Genomic DNA, 20,062 nt, shown 5'->3' with positions numbered 1-20,062 from the left:
GTGGGGTCGGGGGAGACAGGACTCAGGACGGAGGGAGCATGCTGGCAGAAGCAGCTGTCTCAACTTGCTGATCTACTTAAAAAGGCAATGTTCTTAGAATGGGGTCAGCATACTTAAAGGGGCAATGCGCATCTCTCTCTCACACACAGGGTGTGTGTCTTGGTCTGCCATGCTGTCTCTCCTCCCTCCATTTGTGCTGCCTTGTAGAGTATGAGGCTACATTAACAAGGTGTTAACCCATGAGGGTTCAGCTGTTCTAGTTCATCATTTTGCAGTAAGGCATTCCTTTGGAAATATCCCGCCCTCTGACTTCACCACTTCAACTAAGTTTCACAATCATCATTGCTGTGTACAGTATTAAACTGTTTGTTTAAAACTTATACTGGGTGTGTGTGTGTATATATATATATATATAGACTTTACTTTGGTGAAAAAAGTTTCCCTGGAACCTAACTCCTCCTCCCATTTACATTAATTCTTATGGGGAAATTGGATTTGCTTAACATCGTTTTGCTTAAAGTCATATTTTTCAGGAACATAACTACAACATTAAGCAAGGAGTTATCGTACATACAAAATAATGAGGTCCAAACTTTCTATTATCACTCAGGAAAGAGATCTTGGAGTTATTGCGGATAGTTCTCTGAAAACATTTCTCTCAATGTGCAGTAGTAGTCAAAAAAGCTACCAGAATGGTAGGAACTGCCAGACTTATGTTCCCAACTCAGTCTTCTGTTCTCCAGACTAAACACACACTTTTTCCAAATCTTTCCTCATAGGTCATTTTTTCTAGATCTTTTATCGCTTTTGTTGCTGTCCTCTGGATATTTGAGTTTGTCCACATCCTTCCTGAAATGTGGCTCCCAGAACTGGACACAATATTCCAACTGAGGCTTTATCAAAATGGAATACAGAGGAAGAATTACTTCTTCATGTCTTGCTTACAATACTTCTGCTAATACATCTCAGAATGATGTTCGCTTTTTTTGCAACAGTGTCTTACTGTTGACTCATGTTTAGCTTGTGATTCACTATGACCCCCAGATCCCTCTCCACAGTACTCCTTCCTAAGCAGTCATTTCCCATTTTTATGTGTGCAAATGATTGTTCCTTCCTAAGGGGAGTACTTTACATTTGTCCTTATTGAACTTCATCCTATTTATTTCAGACCATTTCTCCAGTTTGTCCTGATCATTTCAAATTTTAATCCTATCCTCCACAGCACTGGCAACCTCTTCCAGCTTGGTATTGTCCACAAATTTTATAAGTGTATTCTCTATGCCATTATCTAAATCAGTGGTGCCCAACTTTGCTATACAGGAGGGCCACATAAACTTCTGTGGACCAAACATATTCTACCTATTTTAATAAGATTTAAAATATAAATCAATACAGGTGACTTTAAGTTCAGCTTGTTTTGTATGTATTTAGACAGAAACAAGCTATGTACATTATTGTATATTTACACACTTGTATAAACTGAAGTAAACACAATGATAAAGTGCTAATGAACTGGCCGTTAGTATATTGTGTTGAAGTAGACTGCGGGCCTTATGAAATGCTCTGGTGGGCTGTTTACGGCCCACAGGTTGTAGGCTGGGTACCCCTGATGTAAATCATTTTTGAAGATATTGAACGGGATTGATCCCTGTAGGACTTTACTTAATATGCCCTTCCAGTTTGACTGTGAACCATTGATAACTACTCTCTGGGAATGGTTTTCCAACCAGTTTGAACCCACCTATAGGTGCCCCTAACCACAAGACTTATTACTCTGTCAAAGGAAACTATTAGGTTGGTCTGACATGATTTGTTCTTGACAAATCCATGCTGACTGTTACTTACCACCTATTATCATCTAGGTGCTTGCAAGCTGATTGTTTATTTGTTCCATTAACTTTCTGAGTACTGAAAGCTCACTGGTCTAATTCCCCAGGTTGTTCTTATTCCCTTTTTTATAGACTGGCACTATATTTGCTCTCTTCCAGTTCTCCGGAACCTCTCCAGTCTTCCATGAGTTTTTCGAAAATGGCTAGTGGCTCAGATATCCCCTCAGTTAGCTCTCTAAGCATTCTTGGTAAAAGCTGAAACAAAAGAGTTATTGTGCACATCTGCCATTTCCACATTTTCCATTATTGCCCCTCCAGATTGAATAATGGGCCTACCCTGTCTTTGGTCTTCCTCTTGCTTCTAATATATTTGTTTGAATATATTAGTTGTTACCCTTTATGACTCCAGCTAGTTTAATCTCATTTTGCACCTTGGCCTTTCAAATTTTGTCTCCATATGCTTGTGGTGTTCTTTTAATATTCATCCTTTGTAATTTGACCTAGTGCCACTTTTTATAAGACTCTTTTTTGAGTTTCAGATGATTGAAGATGGCCTGAATAAGCCACGATGGTCCCTTGCCGTACTTCCTATCTTTCCTAGTTTGCTTTCATGTCCTTAATAATGTCTCTTTGAAAAATTGCCTATTCTCTCAGAACTGCTTTTTCCCCTGAGACTTGCTTCCCATTGGATCTTACCTTCCACCTCTGAGTTTTGTAAAGTCTACTCTCTTGAAATCCATTATGTTTATTCTGCTGTTTTCTCTCCTGCCATTCTTCAGAATCATGAACTATCATTTCATAACCACTTTCACCCAAGCTGCCTTCCACTTTCAAATTCTCATCAGTTCCTCCCATTTTGTTAAAGTCAAATCTAGAACAGCCTCTCCCCTAATTGCTTTCTCCACCTTCTAAAATAAAAAAATGTCTCCAATCCATTCCAAAATCTTCTTGGATCATGTGTGTCATGCTGTATTATTTTCCCAATAGATGTCTGGGAAGCTGCAGGCCCCCATCACCACTGCTTTGGATGATTTTGTTAGCTCATCCATCCCTTCTTCCTGGTTAGGTGGTCTGTAGTAGGCCCATACTGTGACATCACCCTTGTTTTTTTATCCCTTTTATCAGAGACTTTCAACAACTCCATCTCCTATTTCCAACCTCAGTGCAAGTGTATACAGCTTTTTTATACCAGGCAACGCCCTCACCCTTTTTTCCCTGCCTGCTCTTCCTGAGCAAGCTGCACTATGACATAGTTAGCATCACAGAGACTTGATGGGATAATACAACTGAATGGAATAGTTCTGTATGACTATTCCAGTCATGTGTATTATCCCACCAAGTCTCTGTGATGCCAACTAGGTCACAGTTGTGTTTATTCACTAGTATTTCTAGTTCTTAATGCATACTCATGTATTACTCTTTCCACCTTTGAACAATGGGCAGGTCCATGTATTTTGTGTCTGTAGGAAATTTACACTAGATTAGACCCCATCTTGAAAGATGTTGAGCTAGCTCCAATGAGGTGCTCAGCACTGTCAATGCTAAGTGAAGTCAGTGCCAGTAGGTTTCCAGCACCTTACAGGTTTAGGTGATTAGTTGCTTTCTGTGTGTTTGTCTAAATCCTGGCCTTGAGTGGGATTTCCCCTTTGGGCCCCCACCCCCAAACCGAATGGTCACCAAGAACTTGTTTGTGAATATTTTACCTTTGTAAAGTGCCAGGGCTGGATGCTGCCAAAGTATCTGAAGGAGAGAAGGAAAATCCCACAGATTCTGCAGCCAATCTAGCAGCAAATGCAGGAAGCTTTCCCACAAACCAGCTTCCACGCAGCATTTAAAAAAAACAACACACACACACATTTTTAACTACTACTTTTTTGACATCTTTATCCCAGGGAGAGGTAACAGAAATTTTCAGTGCTGACCTCTGTGCTAAGCCAGACTCTGAACTGAGCCTGTGACAGACATCAGCAATAAAAACCCAATCCTAGAACCACGTTTGTGAACTTTAAATATTATGGGCAAAAGATTTTTGCCCATGTTAGCAGCCTTTTCATGCATTAAATGGCACAGAGAGATGGATTGTGGTAGCAGATAAGGCAAATACTTGCTACAGCTGGGCAAAGGCAATGCTGTGTGCATGCTGTAATTAAGGCCCTTCCCTGTCTAAGGCCAGATTCATAAAGAAGAGTTATTTTAGTATTTGAATGTAAATGAATAAATGGAATTTCTATCCACTAACCTTTGCAAGTAGAGAATAAGTGGTTCTAGGCACAATTAATTAATTTAATTATTTCTAGGAAATTGAGTCTATGTATTTATAAAAAGCAGGAATTTATGCACACTATGCAACTCAGTATTTCAATGTACACCAGGGCAATTTGATCTTTCTGCATTTGGCTGGCTTCCTCGAGTCTTTCTGCAGAACCAAATCCTGCCTAGCCCTTTTGTGGGTGCACAGGAGTTGTGGGGAGGCCTAAGGAGCTATGTCATCATGTCCCTACACATCTACAGCCTCTCTCTCATTTAGAGAACTAAATCGATGGTGAGATTTTCCGAAGAGTTCTGCATGTTGGGTGTATGCTAGATGTTGAGTCTTTTGAAAATTCAACCACAAGTGTCACAGTGGGAACTGTGGGGTGCTGAACACTTAAAAATTTGGCCCACCAGACATAGTTGCAGGCTGTCTGCACCCTCACTTGTTTTCCTGAGGCACAAGTAAGCCTGAAGGGGTAGGTAGGAAGCGGGGCTATGGACTCATCCTCTCTTCTCTGCAACAGCCTACATCACGTGCAGTAAGAGGGACCATGTGAAGGAGTGTAGCAGTGGATGGACTCCACTGTGCACCATGGAGTTCACATGGGGTTTGGTCTCTTGGGGATCACTCTTTCTTTGTGCTAAAACTCTCCCCTCCTGAGGTTCCACACTGCTGCAGTGCTTACTTTGAACAGTTGTCCAAGTGGCTACCACCCTTCTCTCTGACTGCTGAAATGCACCCACCTCTTGAGGCAATTCCTGCCTATTTCAGTTTGCAGCATTTGGTATCACTAGGATTTTCTTCTCCTTTGCCACTTTCCCCCTTGCACATGCACTATTATTGCTGTATGAAATGCCTGCACTCTCCATTAGTGAGACAGTGCTGTATTCCCACTGCAAATAGAGGCTTCAAAACAAGCAAACCCCAGTAATTCAGAGAGATGGAGGCTTTTAGCCGGTTAGAAGGAGATTGGCTAGGGTTTGTTAGATGTTTGTCTGCATGTGTGTGTTCTCCCTGTATGCAGCCCATAGCACGGTGCCATGGTGTAGACATGGCCTAACTCGAGAAAATATAGAATTTGACCCCAGCTATACCTATGCAGGGTCAGTGCATAAATCCACTGGGCTAGCTGGCCTACATTTAGAAGATACTGCAACACATCAGAATGCATTCAAAGGTGCCATTTATATTTAAAAGTTCAGAGATGTTTCTTGAAATAATGCCCTTCTGACCTCCCAAAACAGTCATAGGAGAATCTCAACACTTTCCAGAAGAATTCTCTCAGTGATGACTCAGTGATGCTTCTGTTTGAGTCTGGCAGAGGTACGTCTGTTGCTTTCATTAACATACAATCTGTAAAGCAGATTTTTGCCTTGTTTGCTATGAGACTAAAAAAAGACACCTCTTTCCCACGTATTTTCTTCTAAATATTGCATCTGGAAAAAGGGAGAAACTTGTTCAAATATTTCCAATTATTTGGACAGGAACATTAGAGTGATGAAGTCCATTCTAATTATTTCATCCAGTACAGAAGTGATGATATAATTGCAAATGACAAAACAGTAATAAATGTACAGTCAGAGCTCTCAATAAATTACTACTGTGCGCAGAAAACATATGGCTGCCATAACTGAGTAGGTAGTTTTTTTAAGGTGGCCATCATCTTGTGCTTGTTCAACGGGTTATGGTGAAAAGAGCTTGGAGGGCTCCATACAGGCACCAGGAAAAAGCAACCACAACATTAAGGAGACAATCTCAATTAATTGGGGCTAATTGACAACTGCAATGAGTCCCAGGGAGGTCAAGTACCAACTGGGCCTGAAGACAATAATCTCTCACTCCTAGAATTGCTGTCTCCTAGTCAGGGTTGAGCTGGATCCATAGGACGGTTACAGGGAAAACATACATTTACTACTACAGTAATTCAAATATCACTGGGGGAGGGGGTCACTGCCTTGTTCCTCTTCCTGGATGCACTGTCTCTCCATCTCAGTACTAGTTCCACAAGCACTGGAGTAGCCCTTCTTCCCCGTTCCATGAAGTTACGTGATCTTTTACAGAACCCACTTGCTTTACAACATCCACTTCTTCAAATCCTTTAATTCAGTGGCTCCATTGCCTGGGCAAAAGAGCAGATAGAAAAGGAAGCTGCTCCTAAGCCAGATGGAGTCATGCCCATTCAAATAATACAGCTTTTCAAATGGCTCTCACGCTTGCAGCCACCACACGGTGAATGAAAGCTACTCATTAACTGGAATTCTCTCTCTGAAAAGATTGTGTTTGCAGATCCACACTTCAACAAGTTACGTCTCATGAGTAGGGCCCTATCAATTTCACGGCCATGAAAAATGTGTCATGAATCGTGAAATAAGCCCTTCCTCGTGCAATCTGATCTCCCCCTTGCTGCTGGGAGCACCCCAGTCAGGGGACTCCTGGCTGCAAGTCCCAGGTGGACTGGGGAGGGAGAGGACTTATTCTTCCCCTGCATGGCCACTCTCATTCTCAGGGGGAGACCAGACCCACTTTGAAGAGCCTCCCCCTGCTGCAGGAAGCTTCAGCAGCTGGAAGAGACTTGTGGAGGTGGGTCCAATATCACCGTGCCGCTGGAGATTCCAAAATATTCATGAGCAATCTATTTCCAGATGCTATGAACTAGTAAGTGACCCAGACAGGCACCCTAAGCAGCACTGGAATCATTTGCTCCTATTGCAAGAGACAGGAATGGTTGAGTAAATTGCACACCTTTGAGAATTATGACTGCATGAAACCAACACATGAGAGAATCTCTGACTGACTGTAGGGAAGACAAGAGAGATCTGAGACTGAATTAACTGTATGAAAAGTGACTCCTGTGAAAAAAGCCATTGGCCCAATGATTGAAAGAAAAAAGCCCTGACTGCTCCCATGGGGTTGAATGCTTCCTACAAACACTGATTTTTGGAGCTGTCCTAGGACCATTCCTAAATGAACACAAAAGTCTTGCTGGAATCCAGAATCATTTCTATCAATAGTAAAGTTCAAATGGAATCTGAAACTGAATTCTTCCATCAGCCCCAATTCTGTTTTACTGAACATGGATCTATGCAGGCAGCAAGCTTTGTTGGTCAGTGCAAGCGGTCAGAAGGGTGTATGGCTCCATCTCCTCTTCTTTCCCTCCTTATCCCTTTTTGAGCAGCTAGCACCTCCAACCAAGCATCACCCAACTCTGCTAACACAGACCTACTTAAACATTTACAAGAGGCTAAATTCTGCTCAGATACCAGGGTAAATCCATTGCCTTCAGTGCAACTGCCCAGAAATCGGCCAAGTAGGGTTTTGTTTTGATTAACAGAACCAGTTTCAGACTATCCATCCAGTGAATACTTCTTGTTGCTAAAAGATAAGGATTTTTTTTAAAAAATCCCTACCAATGAACAGAGAGACACTGTGGCACCAGGGAAAATTCTGGTTCTTTGTTTTATTGTGCATCTCAGAAAAATTGTGCCCTGCAACAGAATTCATTTGTGCTAGAGCAGTGATCCCCAAACTGTGGGGTGCACCCCTTAGGTGGGTGCAGAAGAACGTTCGGCAGGGCTTGGGTCAGCCCTCACAGGGGGCAGGGAGGGAGCAACACCCAGTTCCACTCCCAGCCCCACTCAGCCCTCATTCCCTCTCTGCTCCCAGGCCAGTTCCACCTCTAGCCCCAAGTTCTCCCCCATTCCCAGATCTGCCCCCAGCTCCACCTTCAGCCCAAGCTCCTCTGCTAAGCCAACTAGGCAGTAATCTGTGTGTTGGGGGAGGGATGACAGGAAAAGTTTGGGCATCACTGTGCTAGATTAATTTAATTAGTCATTGATGATGATGGTTTTGTTTCTTTCCGATAATCACATCTTCTACTGGCATTGTTCTATTTTCCACAGACAAACAAGTCTCTCTCCACTTGCATTTTCTCTTACCCAGTGCACTCTCCTGGAGATTGGGTGACAGACATCTAGAAGCTTGGCTTTGATCTATAGGTGATCACAAAGGTCGGTGAAGTTGTTGGACATGCTGTCTGCCTTCCATTCAGGCTAAATGAGTGTACAATTAAATGCCCTTTTGGTTAGTGAGAGCTGGAAGCCACAACCAAAGGACTTGACTGAACACAAACGCAGTGTCTGGGGTCTGATTGTTATTGCTGCTGTGTGCATGTTTGAGTCAAAAACAGCCAGAAGAGTGAAAAGCCCAGGAGACAGCAAGAGAAGCCCTTGTAACATGAACCTGAGAGAAAGCTAAGAGAGATCACAAGAAGGCAGCCCGCCTGGGATGCCCTCCTGCAGCAAGCCATGGACCTACACATGCATCTGACTCAGTTTCTCCTCAATCCAACCATAAAAAGAACAAAATCTCTCCCGGTGTCCACTCAAAATACCACTTCTGGGTATAATTTATTCACAAACAACTAAAATAGTCCATAGAACCCTCATAACAAAGCTGTTCTCCCCAATTGCCACAGTAAAACAGAGAAATGTACAGCAATTTTTCGAGCTCCTCACTCACGAGCCCATAGCACTCACTCTCAGTTCTTTCCTGCTCTTGTCTCAGAACCTCACTCTCCAGGCCATCCAACTGCCGGGGACCAGTCTCATCACTCTTCCTTCCAAAACACAGTCCATGGACTCAGCCCTCTTCAGCTTCCAGCACTAACTCTCTGGCTCAAGAAGATCAGCAGACTAACTTCTCCACTGTCTCCTAACTCTTAGCCCTTTTAAACTTCTAGCACTGACTCTCTACCTCAAGGCAGTTAGCAAACAACCTCTCTGCTAGCCTTCTAGCCAGTTCCTCCCTCTTTCCATGGTAGGGTGACCAGATGTCCAGATTTTATTGGGACAGTCCTGATTTTAGCATCTTTTTCTTATATAAACTCCTATTACCCCCCAACCCTCTGTCCCAATTTTTCACATTTGCTGGCTGGTCACCCTATTCCATGGAGAGCATGCAGAGCCTCCTACTATCTGAAGACTCAGTCTCCTCTAGGTAGCTCTTACCTGCCCTTTTCCTTTGTTCCATTCATCTGTGTTCTCAGGTCTCTCCTATTCATATGGCTCAGGTGCTCTCTCTTAAAACCCAATTGGAGTGAGCTGATAAGTCAGAGGTGCAGTGGCCTTGCTCTTAAAGGACCAGTGTCACACTCTGAGAGAAAGCTTTTTGGCCAGAGTGCTGATTGAAGAGAGGCTCGGAACTGTGAGCAAACAAACGACCTCCTGTTTGTTCATTCTTTGTATATAAACAGGATTGCATCAAAGACATGCCTGATGCCATCATCATTTTCTCCTTCACCCCCCAAGAGGTGACACTCAAACTCTCCCCCCACCCCCGACTCTCAGTTCATTTCTTATCCTTAACTTGGAACTGTTTCCCCCTCTTCGCAAGCAAGAAGTGACCCCTGCTCTTCCTTCAAATTCCTCCTTTTAAACCCACTTCTTTCATTTAACCTCTCAGTACTGATCCTCTCTCCAATAAGGTTTGCTCCAACTTTTGAGCCTTCTTTATTATTTGTATTGAACCACACAGACTGTAATCTCACGAGGCCAGATTCCCAGTTGCTGTAAGTCAGCATATCTCTACTGAAGTCACTGAACACAGTTGTACACTAGACATACATCAATATAACAACATTGCTCAAGGGTGTGAAAAATCCACAGCCCTGAGTGATGTAGTTATAAACGACCTAATCCCCTGTGTAGCCAGTGCGGCAGCAGCAGCGCTATTATTCTCTTTATTCCTCTCATGAAGGTGGAGTACAACCAGCACTGTAGCCATGGAGATACAGGGCTGTACATGCCTTGCCAGTGTGGATGGAGAATGAGTTACAGCGCTATGAAGCCATTAACAGCGCTGTAACTCTCAAGTGTAGCCAAGGCCTAAAGCGCTGCAGCAGTAGAGCAGTATGTGAAGACAAGCCCTCAGGAGCCAGCTCTTTGTCTTCTTACAAGTGTGTGAAGTGCTATGCATGTTTGTGGTGCTCTACAACAAGATGAAAAGAAGCCATTTCCTGGTATTTGGTGTTCACTAGCAATAAGCTTTTGCAAGTTGATGAACACCATTAGTTGTTGCTACAGGTTGTTAGTTAACACACATTTACCTTCTGGCATTCATCAATAACTCAAAGTTGGATAGTGGTGACATTCATCAAGGAGTTTTAAATTCCTTTTCTGTACATCCATTTCACAGAGAAACAGAAATCAACTAAATACATCAATATCTGCCTAATAGCAAGTTGCTTATTTATCCTGGCTTTGTATGATTAGTGTGTTGAAAGATTATCCGACATAAAAACAGTTTCGCTTTTTTCCTAGATCAAAAAGAAACTTATGCAAGCTTTTCTACAAAAGACCCAGTCATACTAATATTGAATCAACCTGTTCTAATTAAAAAATCTGTTATAAATACACACTAGTAAGAGAAAGATAGTATGAAAAACTGTTTCTTGTTTGAATAGTTTAGATGATAATTCTGCAGCAGGAAACTGTTGCATTAATCATTGAAGAACAGCTCACATACAGATCAAAGTATTTGACGTCATCCTCTGACTCCTGATATAGACACAACTAGGCAACAGCACCAATAGCATACAATGAGCTGGCAAGCACATAACCATTTGGAGAAGTTCAGAGGGGCACATTAAGCCAGGATATTTTTCAGACAGCAGTTCTTTGGCTTAGAGACATTCTGGATGTTGTAGATAAAAGCTTGTTTTCTGACATTTTAATAGGTGAATAAGCAAATGAAAAAATTCTAGATCTCAGAATGAGATTCTGGATGTAATTTTTTAAAAATTTTGTATTGAAATAGTTTACAGCAGGACACAACTTTTTATTTACAGTAATCAGCATATCTCCATTCACTTCTATACCAGTAGGATCTGGCCCTATGTTTTTCTGCCTACTTATGTTATATAGTATTAGAATTATTTGACCTTTTTATACTTCTGAGATGTTTTGTAGCTGGTTTGGACTGACTAGTCATAAATGAACATTTATGCAATCATGTTAATAGATTCATAGATTATAAGGCGAGATAGGACAGCTGTGATCATCTGGTCTGATCCTCTGTAGAATACAGGTCATGGAACTTCCCTGACTTAATCCCTGTTTGAGTTACAGCAGATCATTTAGAAAAACATCCAATCTTGATTAAAAAAATTGCTGGTGATTAAGAATCCACCACAACCCTGGGTGAATTGTTTCAATGGTAGATTACCATCGTTTTAAAAATTTGCACCTTATTTCTAGGCTAAACCTGTTCAGCTTCAACTTCCAGCCACTGGATCTTGTTATACCTTTGTCTTCTAGTTTGAAATGCACTCTTTCATCATTTCCTCCCCCCCCCTTAGATTGTTATAGGCTGTTATCAAAGGATGCATTTCAGAATCTAGTTATCTAAATGACATGGGCAGATCTAGTCTCATTTACACCAATGTTTTTCCAGAGTAACTATTAACTAAATAGGTTTTACTGGTCGACTAAAAGAGCAAATTAATGCTGGCATTTACACCACAGTTAAAGACATGGACAGCTATTTAAAGACATAATAAAATAATTCTGAAGTGATGGGTTAGTGTCATCCACTGCTGCACAGAAACAGACAGATGCTGAATACAATTTTATATCTAATATTTTATTACCATATTGCACCAGATAGTGAGGACAAAGGTCCAGATCCTCAGCTGGTATAAATCAGCATTGTTTCATTGTGAGTTACAGAACTGTACAGATTGGAGGATTTGGCCCAGCGTTTTGAAGGGTTTGTTTTAGCACTATTTTGAATTGTAAACATGTTAGTAATTCTTTTTACTGCTGTCCAGCAGCTGGAAAAACTGCACAGCCTGCCATAGCAGAGTTCCCACCGTTTAAGAGGTACAGCAGACCATTTAAGACAGAATCACAGTCTAATCAAACTTTGGATTCCTAATATACACAAGAGAGGTCTCACACTCAGCAAATGCTCCTCAGAGTCTGACACTGATTCACACGGATGCCATGTAGTTTTCATGTGACAGCCAGCTACACAAATGTTAAAGTAGCTTCAGATGCCTTATTCACATAGCCAGCCTTTCACCACACCTATACACCACATACAATCAAACATAAAAAGAAACATTCATAGTAAGCGTTAATTTGTACCTGGTTTTGAAAACAACAACATACTACTTGGCCATTTCTCCAAAACCCAAACAAGCAACTTTTCATGTATCAGAAACAGCAGTGAACTTTCCAGCCACAGTATTGCGCTTCTATAAAACAAGCATTTAGGGGGAATATAATTGTAAACAGATATTGACAGATATAAGACAGAATCTGTGACATACAATCCCATAACCCAAGCTTGCTTCAAAAAGGATCTCGGTCAGTTTAAAGCCATGCTGCTATCATTTCTTTGTGAAGTAAGAAACACACCCATTCACAGCTGAGTATTCAGAGTTTCAGCACCACAACTGATGGACAGTGCTTTGATGCTGATTTAGCCAAACTCCTTCCCTACAGACATACTAAACCCTAATTCTCACACTGCAGCTCATTTTCATTAAACTCCTATGACAAGGGATACTCACATTGTTTTCTGTCAGACAGTCTGCAGATCTCCTAAGATTCTGCTGTTTCTCTCACTCTCAGCAGCTAGCAAAGATGGCTTTCGAGCTCTGCTTCTGATGCAACCTGTCTCTTAGTATTGTAGGCACTGTTACTGAGATAGGAGTGGTAGGCATAAGCTACTGAGCATGCCTGCACCTCACATCACATGCTAGGAAGTAGAGGAAAGCCACAGATGCACACCCTCTGTAATTCTAGGCAGAATAAACTCCTAGAGTGACTAATATAAATGGAACTTTCCTCCCAGCTGTCTGCATCCTGACTCCTCTAGATTTAATAATAGAGCATTTATTCTCAGCTGTATTGTACATGGAAATTAAGTATATTTCCATCTTTGAATTTATTCAAAGAATCCTTTGTATCTTTTTTCCTTAAACAATGGAAGCATTACTGTTCTATGTCTGTAGTTAAATTATGAGTGTAAAGATCCAACTGATAGATGAACACTGTTGGATTAAGAGAGGGAGAGCATGCACAAATATCAGCTAGGTCATGGAAAAAAAATCCCCCAATACAGTATTGGATGATTCAGAGGCAAATGAAAGACTGGCTCTGACTGGAGACAGGATGCCAGACTAGATAGACCAATTTTTTTTCTGATCGGGTGCAGCAATAAAGCCAGACTGCAGAGGACTCTCAGCACTTGCCAAAGTACAAGGAAGAATATCTATTTACCTCCACATGTGTGCAATTTCTTATGCTTTCCTCTTTTTGCTCCCCCTACTATTAGGAGTCCCAGATCCTTCTTGAATCCCAGGTGTTTTCCTCTTTGTCAGTGCTTCTCTCTTTGGTTGTCCTCCTAACCATGCAAATGAATCCCATTCTGGAAGAGAAAGCACAACAAAACATTTAAATCCAAGTCACTCTATAATCAGATAAAGAGATGAAATGGTGCAGAGAGACCAGTTAACCAATGCAAATCCAGCACTGTCTCCCCATGATGTGAATTTTTGTTTTAGTTGGTGTGTTATCCAACATCCTGTGTAGCCAAATAGAGTCTTTCCACTCACTCTAGTGGGAGCTGGCTCAGAACAGATCTATGCCTGGATAAGGGAAAGTTTTAAACAGTACAAAAAGGGGATATTTGAGAATCTAGACCTCTGAGATGGATGGGCTGGTAGTATGGAGAAGCATCTGGTTGGTCTGGTGGCGGTGGCGAGTTCTAAAGAAAGTGTTTCAGATTCAGAACCTCACCAAGGCTCATTTTCAAGATAGTGAGCAGAAGCAGAGGTCTTCACCCATCCATCTACCCACATATCCCAGTAAACCCTGCCAGTTTGTAACCCCACACTGTTTCCAGGTGAGTGGAGCAATATATGCCCCATATTAGTTAGCTAAAGCATTAGACTGAGGAGCATATAACACACCAGAACCCAATCCAAGGGAAACAGAATGCTATGAAAAAGCTTGGCTTTGCGGTCATCTGATATTTGCTTAGACCCTAAGTGCCAAACCCTGCTCTCATACGTAAAGTTTTCATAGCAGTGCTTTGTACATGCGACCTATAAGGAAGCTGAGGGGATGAAATCCTCCTAGCCCAAATGTTACACGTGTATTGCTGCCAGGGGATCCATATAGCAATGGACCCAACAGCCACAGCCTCTTTTTCCCCATGCCCCAGTATTGAAATTCCTGCTGGGCAATGACTTGAAGACCAGGATGTAGAGAATGAAAAGCAATTCAGAAAAAAAGCTAGTTTACCTTTTCCAAATCTAAAAGCTTCAAGCAGGCTCACATTTGCACTGGAGTTTGGACATAGGTCCAGAATGGTTCATGTTTTATTCCAAACAATTAACCCATTTCTAACATTACAAAGCATGTTCCTTAAAAAGAGAAAACAACCACCCATAAGTGTCGCAAGCTAAAATGATCACAGCAGCAGCATGTGGGTATTAAGTCCAGAGGTGACTATATCAGGTAATTGCTAAGTCACTAGCTTGCCCTTCGGCTTCATTTCATTGCAGATAAACACTACTTTAAACCTATATTGAGGACAATTGAACAGATCTGCTAAGGTGTGCAGTGCAATACTTAGCACCATTATCCCGGCAAAGCTACTACACCGATTGCTTCATCAAAGACATTGGTATATAGACATTGGTAAATATGGACATTGAGAGCTCAGTTCTGCTCTCAGATGCATGGTGCAGCTCAAATGAAGGGATGAATGATTAGATTTCAGTTACCTGATCATCCTTGTTTCATGAACTACAAGCAGCTACCCCGTCAAAACATCTCCAGGTTTCAAGCACCGTCAGCCACTAAAGGAAATAAGTTCTCGCTGTTCATTGAGAAGTGCCACCTATTGTAACAGCATTCTCAAACCAGACATCATTCTCTGTTGCTGAAGAAAATCCGCAGAGAAGTGGGTGATTTTTTTCTTGGCTTTTAAAATATAAATTGTGTCAAATACACTGAAAGGGTTGGAGCTCTGTGTTCCAAAGGTGGAAGAGCTTGATGAAGCTTGAAAGCTTCCCTCTTTCTCATGAATAGAAGTTGGTCTAATAAAAGATATTGCCTTCCCAAAAACCATCTTTCCAAAGGTGGGGTATTCCTGGCTAATCTGGGCCAGGCTACCAGAGGCTTTTGTCATTCTAGGAAGAGATGCAGAGACACCCTGTGGTGGCTGAAAGGATATGAGAAGAGTAAGTCAAATAGCTTATTTGATGATTTTTTGCAATATGTTTCAAATAAAATCTTGTATTAGATTAGAGAAAAAGGACGATCGTGCGGTTGAGGGGGAGTTCCTGTGATGCTGGGAAAGTCATTTCATCGCTCTGTCTCTCAGTGGGATGAGGACACTTTCCTGTCTCTTATCCTTTGACTTGCTATTTTGGACCAGTGACCCTGTCTCACTACATACACATGCAACTCCTAGCACAGTGGGGCTCCTACCTTATTGAGGGTCTCTGCGTCCTACTGAGACTACACGAGGACAGGCAGAAGAGCTGTGTCTGTAGGGTAGTCTTCTGTCTTGTTATCCTGACAGTCTTCCCAAGCTGGGGTAAAATCATGCTAAGGTACCAACAGTGGTAAAACTGGTCTGTGAATGCTTTTAAACTGATAAATAAATATTTCTTTCCTGGGCTGAGGCCCCATGTGCAAACATGGCAGTGTCAAGGCCAATTACTAGTGGACATTTAGCAGCACACATTCTACACAAGTAGAAACAAAGGTATCAGTCTAATAAAATAAAGACTCATCTCTCGGAGTGTAACACACACTCATGTCTTGTAGTGCTAGTATAGAGCCATTCACTCAGGCATTTTGCTCCAGAATAGCTGGAGATGGAAGAGAGTTATCAATTTGGTCCATGTCACTTTCCCTTACACAATATCATATATCTGTTCAGAACTGGATGTCCTTAATTCCCCTTAAACTAATACCTGGATAGCACTCCTTAATCAACAAAGCAGCTAGATCAGGAATGAAGAAAGCCTTTAGATGGAATCTCTAAGTGTCAATGGTGACATAATGATCAAACAGCATTCCAAGGCTCTGAAGGTACTATGCCTTTCTAGCCATTACTTAGAGCAATACAGAATTATAGCATTTAATTACTTAGAAATGCTGTTCTGTGTCTCTCTCCCCACAAATCTGTAGTTGTTCCACCTGGAGACCATTAGTCTCCTCTTAGCTCTTTTTAAGTAGGATCCAGATATTAGAGATACTTTTCAGGCTGAAGTGCTGAGCTCTAATTGCTTTCAATTTTGTTTTAACAATGATATTTTGGAGATTTGTGTGTGTGAGAGAGAGAAAGCGCCTTTCAGGTAACCAAGAATACTTGGCTGTTATTTCTGTGTATTAGGAACACCACCAGTAAAATCACACAGACAATTAATTACAGTGTTAAAAGCAATGGAAAGCAGAAGACCCTGAAATATAAATGGGGTGGAAGAAAAGAGATAAGCGTTCAGTCATACAGAAGCTCAGCACAGCACATAATCACATACATAACTGTAAAGACAAGAATAGTTCTATCATAAGGACTAGCTACATTAGACTACTGAATACAGGGCAATTTAATTTTACTGGGCCCAATCCTGTAAAAATCCACATATAGAACCTGGCCAAAGTCTTCTGAAGTGGGAGTCTTTCCACTGACTTCAATGGGCTTTAGAACAGGTCCACTTTGAGTACCTTTACTTTATCATGACCTACTTTCCTAAACATTTACTTTGATAATCTTAATGTTACACTTCTCTTCCATCTCCTGTTTAAAGAAAAAAACAAAAAGCTACCTGACTTCAGCATTAATATTAAAATGGCTTCATCTGCAGGGCTCTGAACTCACTACTGTGAGGTAGAGGAAATTCCTGCCTCTCCAGCTGCTGCCACTTAGGTGCAGATTATGGTCTACTCTTCAAAGCTGGTTTAATAGAAAAGCTTCAAATTGACAGTGCTGTATCCCTGTTACAGAAAAACATGTCGTTTTCTCCAGGCAGGCGTTGAATTTGAAGGAGGTTGTGGAAAGCATTAAAAGCTACAGAAAGACCTTAAAATGGTAAGGTCTGAACATTTCTGACATCTGCAACTTTCTTTGCTCCTTGATGTTGGAGAACTTTTTGAAGAGACCGTTTCCTTGTGCATTTTAATGAGATATTCACAACCTTTTTCATTTCAGTTCACCTCTGTTCAATCTACACAGGGAAACTACCCCATTCCCCAGATTAATCACAAAAAGGGAAGGTCTTCCCTCGGCTCTCCTAAAAATGTGGGCAGCTGCCTACTTAGCATGAGGGTGGAATTAACTGCTGAGTGGCTGTGCTGCTCCTGAGTTCTTTCTACTTTCCTCATTCACATGTCATAGTGTATTCTTGGTAAACAATTATAATCAAATTAATAAAAGTGAGAGCTAGATTGGTCCTGATTCTGCAATGAGAGCTGTACACAAGAGACCTCTGTGCTGGCATGGAGTGTATTGTATGATCTATGTGAGGATACAAAGGCTAAAATTAAGGAAAATACATAGCTCAGCCATGATGGATTTTCTGATCACTCTCTAACTCAATAGAATGCTGCCTCATTTGTGTTTATTCCTAAAAATTAGGGTTTTGTGATTTATTTTAGGAAACAATTATTGGGAAATACTTCAAACTACAACAAATGGGCAGGATGGGCCGAAGCTGCTTCCCAGCAATTTGGAGCAAGTGAAAACTGCTATGTGAGTCAATCAACCAAAAGTAAATGCAATTATTGAATATCAAATGTAGAGCAGAGAGACTAATTTAATCACAGAGGCCACAGGGATAGTGCTTGGAGACAAAGCAGCACAATGCGGAAATTAAGATTAATCAAATATTTTACCAGGAAAAAGAAGAAATTATTTTCAAGCAGTGACCAAGCGCCTTCCCTGCCAGTAGCTTTATATTTGTGCCATCTCAAGAAATCAGTTTGCTGTTTCCCTTCTCTGTACAGCATTGTTTTATTATCTTCTATTATTTGCTTTTATCAAGTGAGCAACTTGCTATTTCTTTGGAAATTAGTTTAATAGTACATGGTAGCATCTAGAATGGAGACATTTTATCTTACTTAACAGCCATGCTACTAACCAGAGCTTAGTTAAGTAAGAATAGCCATACTTACCTCTTCTTCTTCCCTCAGGATTTTCCAAAGCAGGTGTTTGCTCCATCTGATGGAAAGTGCCTGCTGTCTGAACTCCACAAAACCAGCTGTATTCCCAGAACATCTACAGGTTAGTACAGAAACATGTTTATATAATTTAGTTGCACATTGTTACTCATTGTTTTGTGACAGCAGCATAGATGTTTGAACTTGCTGTCTCCTGCTCTCGTTTGTTTTATTGTTGCTGTTATAGTGAAGATGAGCTGGCAGAAGGCAAAGAGGGAGAGTAAAGATGACAGTGTAGGTGACATGAAACATGGAAGGAAAAAGAGAGAGCGTCTGTTTAAGAAAAGGTTTTCTGCACTGAATTTCTTCTCTGGGCCTTCCAAGAGTAAACTGTAAGTATGTCGGAGGCTGAATGCTCAATGACTCATGATAAGCAGCTGTAATAGACACAGTGAAGGGTCCCATAGCATAATCATTAGCCAGTGGTGGTTACTTATACATAATACTTTGCGTTTCTAAAGCATCCTCCACCCAAAGCCCACAAAAAGCTTTACAAACAACCCTGTGATGTGTTTTTACAAACCAGGAAACTGAGGTATAGAAAGGTTGAATGACTTACAGGGATTTGTTTCCCAGTGCCCACATTTACTTGTCGATACCCTTGTACTGTACTTGTCAACCCTGAGTTGTGACAGCCCTGGAAATCACTTCCAGGAATAACATTACTAAGCTGGTGAATCTGTGTTTGCACCAGTACTGAATCCTAGAATCATGGCAGAAGACATGGTATGGTAGCAATATATGGGTAGCAGCTGAAATCAATACACAACTTTATAGGTACTGGAAAGTTGCAAGTGTGGTGGAGTGTGTGATACCACATTCTGAGTTGTGAGCTTAAACTACTTCTCTCTGAAACATGATCATGTAAAATTGATGCCTCTTTACTCAGCAGGCTTGCTCCTTGTGTATGCTCAGACTCCTTTCTGCTAACTTCACTGACAAACATGATTAACTGCTTTTTTGCATACTTGTTAGCCCTATTGGAATGTTCATTGTTATTACCTATTTGGGATTCCATAAGAGTTTTAGTGTTATTCAAGTCACTCCAGATCCCCCTTGGATGAGATAAATTGAGTGCATGCACAGCGCAGAAATTATTGGGTATTGCTAACAAATTAATTTTAAAAAATGTCCTAGCCGAACCCATAGCTCAAAGCTGCTTTCTTTACAGCTCTGCTAAAAGCAGTCTGTCTTTGGTAATTAGACCCAGGCAATTATGATCTTAGCAAGAAGAGCATGTACGTATCAGCATTAATACATTAGGCTTGATAGCCACATCAGCTTGTTACATGCTTAGCACAGATTTGAAATAAACTAGCCAGAAATGACACTGAGAGCCAAACTCTCTTCTAGATTACACTGGACCAAATATGGAATAACTCTAATGCCAGTAGGGTTACACTAGCAGCATTGGACCCTGAGACAAATTGTGATGGAACAATGACAGATTTTGTGGGTTACATTTGCTCTTCATGACTTCTCGGGAGCTTGTTCTGGGGACAGAACAGGGTAAGAAGTCAATTTAAATATAATGATAAAACCAGGAAAATCATTCTTTCCAAGACCAGGAGGCCTCAAACTAATCTGAAAGTGAGAACAGTTGAAAATGGACTAGAGACTTTTTCAGATCTGCTATAAAAAATTAGTACTGTTCTAGCTGCCCACTCTCTCAGTATTTTACTACACCAACAAGCTGACATAACAGAGCCAGTCATCACATGGACTGAATGTATTTCTAA

At 41.3% G+C, this 20,062-nt stretch overlaps 1 protein-coding gene across 1 annotated transcript in view; it reads right to left on the bottom strand.

Moving 5' to 3' along the window:
• The window catches only part of LOC116819460 (vesicle-associated membrane protein 1-like), an 86,672-nt gene extending 73,904 nt beyond the window's left edge, over nt 1-12,768 (bottom strand). Inside the window, exon 1 of the mRNA XM_032771193.2 lies at nt 12,656-12,768. Within this exon, the coding sequence (XP_032627084.1) occupies nt 12,656-12,657 (2 nt within the window). The 5' untranslated portion in view covers nt 12,658-12,768. The remainder of the gene's footprint in view (nt 1-12,655) is intronic.
• Nucleotides 12,769-20,062: the final 7,294 nt, after the last annotated feature.

Source organism: Chelonoidis abingdonii, chromosome 8, assembly GCF_003597395.2.
Source record: "Chelonoidis abingdonii isolate Lonesome George chromosome 8, CheloAbing_2.0, whole genome shotgun sequence".
Classification (NCBI taxonomy): Eukaryota; Metazoa; Chordata; order Testudines; family Testudinidae; genus Chelonoidis; species Chelonoidis abingdonii.
The sequence above is the reverse complement of the archived record's forward strand: the minus strand, read 5'-3'. Positions and strand labels throughout refer to the sequence as shown.